We start from the raw sequence: 9,934 nt of genomic DNA, 5'->3' as shown, positions 1-9,934 counted from the left end.
AATTATGATTCTCCTTATGTTGTGTAATCTGACCTAGTAGTAACAGTGCTTTGTCTGCACTGACCCTTTCAGACAGGCCATCGAGTACCCAGTGAAACGCGCTGAGGGAGCGTTCAGTCACGTGACGGAGTAATTGGCGGGCTCAGACAATTGGGCTTCTGCATGCTGATCAATTCTAGCGCAATGGTTCAAATTAGTGCAATCACTGTAGCAACACATTAAAGATTGATTACAAAAGTTTTACTAATTTTACCTCAAAACACTTTTTACAAAAACAGCTACCGTGAGGTTTGTTATTGTAACCGTATTGTAAGTGGTGCATACGAGGGTAATCCTCTCCAACCTACCATAATGGCCTTTTAAGCGCTACAAATACCAAAGGTTTTATAATGCAGAAGAGTAATTTCGATCACTGACAGCTCTGATTTGGGTAATTGTCTATTTCTCAGATCACCTATATGTATATATAATATGCAATTATCTCAAGTGATGTAAACATGCTATTGTATGTACAAATACCTCATAGCCGCCTATGCGGAGCTTACTCTTATACATACCTCTTGCATAGAGCCTTTCTTTTAATAAATGAGCACAGTGTAGTGTGGTGTGAGTTAAGAGATTTATCTAATTAATATGTGATACAGAACACGTGTAAAAGATCATTACAGATCATATCAACACATGTATGTAACATATATATACATTTCTATAGGCGCTTGACACATTGCAGGTATAGACTGGGAAACTCATCTTCATCTAAAGTTCCTTTATTAGGAAATTAGGATTTCGTTAATTCAACAAAGCTGGAGGGCAGGGGGCCACTTTACAGCATCAATAAATATCATATAATATATATATTATGTGTGTATCTTTTATATAAAAAGAAGAAAGGAGAACAAAATGGTGCGAAGGAGGATGATGTGCATTTAAGTATGGCATACCATGGCCAGAAATTAGACCCTTTCTCCTAATGCCCTGCAGATATCTGTATTAACCAATGCTCTAAAATGATGACGAAACAGCCCGGAACGGATGAATTTAAAGTATATATCATCAAAATCAGCTAGTTTGAAGAAAATACTATTTTTATAGTTAAGCATCAAGATGGTTTGCAAACATGATCAGAATTATTGATATTATTAAATAAAAAGGGAAAACAAATAATTTATTCATAAGAACACTTATTGACTTCATTTGCTCTGCTAACCCCCCCAAAAACATATTTTATTTCATTTATACCAGTACGCAGAAAGCCAATGAATACAAGGTGTGTGGAAACGTTAAATTCTGTGGCTTTGTTTTAACTCAATTATTCCATCTTTTTCTTCTTCTTCTTACACATCACGAATCAGCTACTTATATTTCATATTTATTTCATGACCTGCTAGATTGTATTAAATGTTAAAGATGGCTCCATTTGCTCTCAAGAAATCTCCTAATTGCACGACTTTTACAGTGTACTGAGCTCCTCTTACTCCAGGCATTAAAAGCCTACGTGGCTAATGGCAGGGGAGCATTGCATAGCAGTATGAGCTGTGTGCCACTTTAACACATCTGATGCTTCTAATACTTAGCAAGATGATATATTAGATTTTTATGCCTAGTGTATCCTTATTCAGTGCTCTGCAATCCTCTGGATCTCCTCCTCCACCCCAAACACTCAATGTTTGCCCTGGAGGGATTTAAAGCAGTTTTACCTTTGCTGTGGGTATTATCCTTAAGACAGTAAAGGAAAACACTTAAGCAATTTCAGCCTTCATTTCTTAAGACCGCATGGGTGCCTGTGACCTTTCAGTTCGCTGTGCATTAAATATTCAGTTGCAATTCACTGTCTTTATAGGTTTTTACAATTTCATCAACAAAAGCCAGGGAGATGACTAATAAAGGGACGGCGTGAAAAATATTTATATTAACACTGATAGCCTTAGGTCATTCAAATGTATTCTCTAAACACTGGCTTCTTATATTCCATCTTAGCTGGAATGCATTCTCTAACATATTGCTACTGTGTTTGGATGTGCTGTACCGATTACTTGGTGTGAGTTCCCATTATATTTTATTTTATTTTAAATACCAAGTTTGGGATGAAAAATGTATTGATGATGAGTTTTGCATCTGCACTTACAAATGAGCCCATCTCAAATATTAACTATATACTAAATATTAACAATAGGTATGGCACAATGGATGGGGGAACACGAAGGAAAAATGCTACCCGAGAAACCACAAGCACTTTGAAGGCCTGGCTGCAGGAGCACAGGAAGAACCCTTACCCCACCAAAGGGGAGAAGATCATGTTGGCCATCATCACCAAAATGACCCTCACCCAGGTCTCTACATGGTTTGCCAATGCAAGGAGGAGACTCAAGAAGGAAAACAAGATGACTTGGCCTCCAAGGAACAAGTGCTCAGACGAAAAGAGGCCATATGAAGAGGATGACGAGGAAGAAGATGATGAATCTCAGAAGGGCAACGCCAAGAATGACAAGAAAATGGATGGTGTGTATCTTTTGTGCCAATTATAGTAGACACATTGGAATGAATTCTTAAAGAGTAGCTCTGTACTAAGTGCTTAATTTAAAGGTATTGCCAAGCAAGAACTAATAGTGTGTCCCAGATAATTTCTTCACACAGTACTTCGTCCCTAAATTGCCCACTGTTTTATTTCACTTTACCAGTAAGAGGAGTATTGACCACGTTAATGATTTATAAAACCATCGAAAAAGCTGTATCAATAAACTCTGCATCAATAAACTATTCCTATAATAGTAAATTATATACAGACAGTGGGATTTTTGTTCTGTAGGGGACAGGGAGTCTTGGTTTGGAGAGACTGCACTAGATCTTGTTGTTTATGGGTGTCCACTACAGTTCTAAGAGAGCTATTTTAAGTGTCCAAGGTTTTGTCGTGTATACCAAATAATCACAATTTTGCTTTATTATTTAAACAGATGACGGAGCCGGGAGGGAGCACAAAGAGTTGGACCTGAGCGATCTAGACGACTTTGACACAATAGAGTCTGAAAGCTCTGAGTGTGAGCTCAAGCAGTCGTTTCACCACCAGTCCCAAGAGGGTCACCAGATAAGACCCCGAGATTGCGCCAGTGACCACTGTAAAGAAGTTACTCTCAAGATGCCTATTGCAGGTTCCACAGTCGACCAAGATTTGGGCAGGGCAAAGAACTGCCTCAAGAGTGTGGTTGATGATTGTGAGCAAGACTTAATGAGAGTCAGACAGAGAGGATGTGAATCAAAATTATGTTTTCAACAGCAGGGTCAGCAAATTTTGGATTCCAAACCAAGAATATGGTCCTTAGCTCATACAGCCACCTCGTTGAATCAAACGGAGTACCCATCGTGCATGCTTAAGCACCAAGGATTACCATCTCCATCTTCTTCTTCTTCCTCTTCTTCTGCTGTCTCCACTCCAGTTTGCGTAATTGACAGGAGACAAGATTCTCCAGTAACCAGTCTCAGAAATTGGGTGGATGGAGTTTTTCATGACCCATTGTTTAGACACAGTACTTTGAACCAGGCACTCACTAACACCACAGTTTCGTGGGCTACCACAAAAGGAGCCATTCTTGAAAATGGTTCTTTAGGACGTTCTATTGGAAACCCTGCCAACATGATTAAAGGTCAAGTGACCAACTTAACCCAGGACACAAATAAGGAATTTATCGCATTCCCAAAGTCTGGGACCAAAATGTTCTGTTCCTAACATGTTAACATGTACTATGAACACTAGAAAAAAGATGTAACAGAGGACATATCAACAGTGGGGTTTCTATTAACCTTAAACCCCCCCCCCCCCTTTAAAGGACTACTGCTTCAGATTCTGTTGAACCATTCAATTTTTATTTTATTTATCTTTTCTTTAAGAGTTCGGTGTTGTGACAGTTATTTAATTCAGTGTCTAAAGAGCACGGACTACTTTATGTGTTGGAGTAATTATGGTTTACAAATCTCAAGTTTACAAAAGATCAAGAATAATTTCAATGCTATATAATTTAAACAGCATGCTAGATTAGTTATAGAGTCATCGAGATATTCTGGTTTTGTTGTTAGTGAGTCACAAACAGCACTTCTTCCAAGTTTACACTAATGCACATGTTGGACTGACAATTCTATTTGTTCCCTACAATAAATTGAGAGGTAAAACAAGACAGTGTCTGACTGATAGTGAATCTCACACTTAAACAGACTTTTCTATAAGTGCACAAAAACCCTCTATAGATCTGTCTTTAATGCTAGATATATATATATATATATATATAATGTTTCTCTGGTCTGTAAAAGAGCATATGCCTGACAATGGCTTCCCATCTCCCAAAGCGATACTTTTACCACCGTTTTGAATCTAATGCTTATATGGGGTTTCCATGAACCAGCATGAATATTTTAACACTTCAGAAGAGATGGTTTACCGTTTGTGACATTAAAATAAGAGCGCAGTGAAGAGGGTAAGGAGAGAGACAGGGGAGAGAGAGAAAGTGAGAGAGAGACTGAGTGTGCATGTGTAAGAGAATTTTGTTACAGTTGTTGGACTGTATAGGAAGACTGTTTGCTTTGTTCTAGTCGGTAGGTAAATATACACCCACACTTTGCAGACTTAAAGCATTCTTCTCTGTGCATGTTTGTAGACATACAAGTACATATAGTTCTCTGCAAATCCACCTGTGTTTAATAATATGAATATGCCCTCGGTTTAAGGGAACAATTTCCACGTACCTGCGACCAGCAATTATAGAATTTAGCTGAGAGCAGTAGATCGGATTCTTTCCACTGCTGTACAGGCAGCTGTAATTGGATTGTATGCAGTCACAGGGGCTGTCATTGTATTGACTTTCGCTCTCCTAGATGATATTATCGAGATCACTGAACCTCTCCGCTGATCTGGCTGTCAAAATGCTCAGAGAGAAGCCCCCAGCCCTGGAAAATGCGCATCAGCCAAGATAATTTGAAGTGAAATTTTCATTTTGACAGTAAACCCCCTCAATTTCTAAAGGATCTGTACCTTGTGATCTTAGTGGCAGGGGGAGGCTTTACAGAAAGCCACGTCTGCAAGTGAAAAGGGCAGGAGAACTCGAATTACTTGTAATAGATAAAAGGGCAAAAATGGAGTCAAGGGTACTTGACAGTAATATCAAAAAGTGCACTCCCCTGGGAAAAGGAGGCTTGCTTCAGGCTGCTTCGGCTACTAGGAATATTAATGCTACCTAGGCCAAAAGCTCACTAACCCAAATCCCTTCTCTGACCCAATGCTAAAAGCTTTGCTGTTTTTATTATGTAAATCGCACACAGGTCACAGTGGACTGTTCTTCTGATCCTACCAAAGCACACACTGTAATAGGATCAATCTACCTTCTATTTACTTACAGCTGTGGAGGAAATACAACATATCCCAAAGCAAACAGCCATTTAGAAATGCACTCTGAGACCAAACAGATTTACTCCGCATATATCTATATATCATACGTCTTTTCTATATGTAGTAACCAGAAATAATCAGGGGTTCCCAATAACTATACTTGTGGCCCTTTGAAAACAATTTTGGACTGACTGGGGAGACAGGAATGCAGTAGGGTCGCCTAACAGGAGTTAAGTGTTTGTGTGGGACTGTGTGTTAGCATGCGTGTGTGTTGAGTATGAGTAAGTGTATGTTAGTGTAAATTTGTGTTAGCGTTACTGTGTAAGATTGTTAAGTGTGTACACAAATGAGTGCCAGTACCTATGTGCATGTGGGGGGGGGGCAAGGGGCCTATGAGCTTTACTCACACTCAACCACCCCCACCCCCGCGCCAGAAGCTGCCAGCCCTCCACTGCTTGCGTTCACACATAAAACACAAATAGGGGGCATTTTACAATCGTATCTCAAGTTTATTATGATTTGGCAAATGTTTATTGTCAATATTAATACATTTAAATATCATCAGTAAATCAGAATTAACCGAGTTGGAAATTCTGTAGTGTGACTCCCTATCAAGAGCGCAAACTGTATACGTACCGTATATTCAGGGTCCAAATATTCATTATAGTTAAATTAGTTCAATAAAAACTAATGATGGCATTTTCTGAGAATGATTGGGTGCATGCTATTGACACTCACATTTAATGAAATGTTGAAAACGAATGGATCATAAAATAAGCATAGTTTTTACTAAGCTTTGTAAATTTCTTAACCCTTTAACTACCAGCATTATTAGTACCATTTGGCAGTTTAGTTTTATCTACTAGTTCTCATAGACTGAATGTGTGTTAAGGCGACAAATATTATTCCTTAAACCATCAGACACAATTGTGTTCTTCAAGCAAAGGTTCTAAATAAAAGAGTTCTCTCCTTCATTCAAAGGGAAATGAAGTCGAAGTCAATTTTCAAAATATCCGATATTAATTTACAAGTGCATTGAAAGAAATGCCATCAAAAAGTTATTTTTGTAGTCCAAGTACAAATCATAGAACTAACATAGCATCTAACCAGCACGCAGGAAAAGATACTGATTGTAAGATTAGTATATATAATGGGAAGCATGACTTAAATCATCATTTATCTAGTAAGATCTCTGGGTTTATAAATTTACTAATTATTATTAATTAATTGTATTATTTAGTAATTTACTGGGTATTGAGTATATACAAATGCATTACCGATCTAGAGATGTAGATTCTAAGACATATGATTGCTACAGTGCAGAGAATAACATATCTTATTGCAGATTGCTGAAGATATAGTCATAGCAGATACGTTCCTGCAGAGCATTTCACATATCCATGCAGGAGGTGTATTGCTGCAGAGCTTTTCACATCCTTCCATGGGTAACATGATACAGAATAGCTCTGCACAGATTCACACATACCATGCACAGCACTTCACACACTCAGATGGTGCATCAGATGATGTATCATTGCAGAGCATTCCATAGATACTACTTGATGTGCAGCTGCAGAGCACTGCGATGCATCATTGCAGAGAAGGACTTTCTTGCTGCAGAGCATATTCAGCTCACATAGACTCGATATTCTCTTGAATGAGACTGAATCCGTGGGGTTAAGACGGAGCTCGAAACTGAGAGACTCTTAATCATTCAGCCATGGCAAATTCAAACACACAAAGGAGGAGATGCTAAATTAACAGCGCTTTTTACATAGAGCCCAAATAAAACTGTAATCAGCGACGCGTTACTTTTCATTAAGCGAGTTTGACAGCAGCATATTCAGTCTCGACAAGGGAACAGGAGCGGTGAAATAAACTGCTCTCACAGCCAGAGTCATAAGATAATTCCTTAAGCTCCATTAACAACTCTTAGCCGCAGGAAATGGGCTCCCTGAAAACATCTCCAAATCTAAAAGCTTTATCGACCTCTCAAACCTCTGCTGATGGTTCCATTTTTTTAATTTTTTTTTTTTTGTAACTTAAGGGACAGGAGTCCAGCAAGGCAATAGACTTTAATACAACACCTATTGTACTGGATGCTTGCTGGATCCTTATTTAAAAAGGGGTATTCAAAAAGGCAGCCAATTAATTGTTCTTGTCCACAATGAGCCCCTGGAGAATCCACATGTCATTAATGTCAGAAAGGTTACTGTTTCATAAATGTACAAGTAACAAAAAGGGAAACAATGTTTATAGTATCTAACACATATATTATCTTGTTTAGATCTTGGTCACTGTGTATGGTCTATTTAATTAATGGATTTATGGGTTAACAATTCCTAAGAGCTTATGATGTGTAAGACTGATCATCCTTCATGACATTTTGAAATATAATTGGCACCCTATTAGCATAATTCCCCTTTACATTATAATATACAAAAATGTGTTCTTGTCCTGTTCTGGAGGTGGAGAATCATGATATTCCAGGCAAAGTTGGCTTTAAGCTATTTTCGTTTCTATTGATCAATAACCAACAAGGGAACTCGTTTGTATATAATTACTGGGAAGCATTTATACACGTTTATAGAATATCAATAATGTAAATTGGTGTTTATTTTATTGAACAAGATCATGTACTATTAGATAATACTTCATGCTGGCTTTACATGATGTGGTTCTAAGTAAATCTGTTGTGTCAAAATGATTTCATATCTAGTCACAGGATTATTCTTGTTGCACCTATTGATATCACATATTTTTATTGTCAGGTGTTATTAAAACACACAGTAATATATAGTTTTTTGAGCAGTTGCTGGGGCTGAAGTTTCCTTAGCAGGGTCTGGAAGTTAAATCCTACAATCTCTTTTGGCAAAACTAGAAAGAAATCAATTTAACCTTTAACACACTGCTTTTATACATGCTTGAGAATCTATTCTATGTTGTAAAGCTCATATATCACTAATCAGATTTTATAATCCAGTGTTTGTAAAATAGATATTAACAAAACTAAAATAAATAACCTAAAATATAACTTAGCTTTTAATACATATCTTACTAAAAAAAAACTATATTCTGGTGGAAAAATAATATTAGATAATTTTTGTTTTTGTGCCATAACTCTTAGAATCCTAGGAAGTATTGCGAGGTTGCAGATATAACAAAGAAAATAAAACAAGGATTAGTCCTTGTTCAACAATCACTTATCTCCACATTATATTCTGCCTAAGACAGCTATTGACAATTGGGTAGTTCAGGTCATTATTATGTATACATACACCAAGTGATCTCTTCTGCCCCTGGTATGTCATCTGTCATACACACGTCTGCAAAGCTGACATACATATGCAAATGTATCACTGCATGCCAATTTAAGTCCAAGTATAACCCCTATTCTCTAAGCCTACCTCCCTTATTTTAATATCAACTTGCTGCGATCAAATGTCTTATATATCAAGATCATCTGAAGACTTTGAGCAAAACCCTTGTTTGTTAGAGGCCATAAGCAATAAGATTAAGAGAAGTTCCTCTATCTTCTGGAAGGGCCCCATACACAAACTGGGGCTCCAAGATGGTATTTTATCTCCTTTCATAGTAGAGCCACCTATGACTAACTTGTTTTCTTACTCCCCACCCCAGCTTACCTATAAATCAAAGGACATTTGTCTGTCCAGAATTATTTTTTTTCAAACCCTTTTAATATCAATCATTGTGCTTTCAAATACAGCATCCTATATTATACCTTAGTTTAAACGATTCTTTGTGGCAATCAAATTCTAAATATTGTTCATGGATAACTGTTGACTATGTAATGTCTAAGGACAACAACTACCCTGGTTGGCAGAGCTGTATATTTTTTAAATATATATTTATATATATGGGAGTATCTGTTATTTATATATAAGCAACAAATTCAACAGGAAAAAATTCAATGAAAGAATGGAAAAATATAACACAGGGACCATGCAAAACCATGTAGTGCTTAAGTTCCACTCAGAACATTATAAAAATGTGAGTATTGTTAAATAATATTACATACTATAATATGGAATAGGTGAACACAAGGTTGCCTAATTGTAATAATACACTATTTTCTTTTGCATTTAAGCAGAAGGATCTTAACGAGGATGCAAAAAAGATGGCTGAACAATGAAAACTTCAGAACAAGGTCCTCTTGTAAATATTTGAGCATAGATATGAATATTGTGGTATTGGTATCAGAGAGGATGAGATCTTCAGACAGTTCTGGTACTTGTTTTACTTGACCAACATTTTGTAGGATGCATAGCTACATAAGTTTCACCTGGTGGAAGGAACAAACATCCGAAAGCTTATAACACTCAGTATTTAAGTTAATTAATACTGGCCCTCTAAAAGACAGATGCAACAAATGTTTTAGGAAGATATTCAAGGTAAAATAATCCAAGTCCTACTTTGGTTGAAATGGAAACCACATCAGGCTCTCAGAGTAAAAGATAATTTTGCTCCATCTTTTGACTGGTTAATCAGATTAAAATTTGAATAAGATTAAAAAACTTGACAGACTATTGAAGGCGAGAAGAT

The 9,934-nt window shown here is 37.1% G+C and overlaps 1 protein-coding gene across 1 annotated transcript in view; it reads left to right on the top strand.

The window, feature by feature from the left end:
- The window catches only part of IRX4 (iroquois homeobox 4), a 6,502-nt gene extending 2,336 nt beyond the window's left edge, over positions 1-4,166 (top strand). Inside the window, exons 4-5 of the mRNA XM_053466946.1 lie at positions 2,174-2,499; positions 2,952-4,166. Coding sequence (XP_053322921.1) covers positions 2,174-2,499; positions 2,952-3,721 — 1,096 coding nt within the window. The 3' untranslated portion in view covers positions 3,722-4,166. The remainder of the gene's footprint in view (positions 1-2,173; positions 2,500-2,951) is intronic.
- Positions 4,167-9,934: the final 5,768 nt, after the last annotated feature.

Source organism: Spea bombifrons, chromosome 5, assembly GCF_027358695.1.
Source record: "Spea bombifrons isolate aSpeBom1 chromosome 5, aSpeBom1.2.pri, whole genome shotgun sequence".
NCBI classification, from domain to species: domain Eukaryota; kingdom Metazoa; phylum Chordata; class Amphibia; order Anura; family Pelobatidae; genus Spea; species Spea bombifrons.
This window is presented reverse-complemented; position numbering and strand designations above follow the sequence as displayed.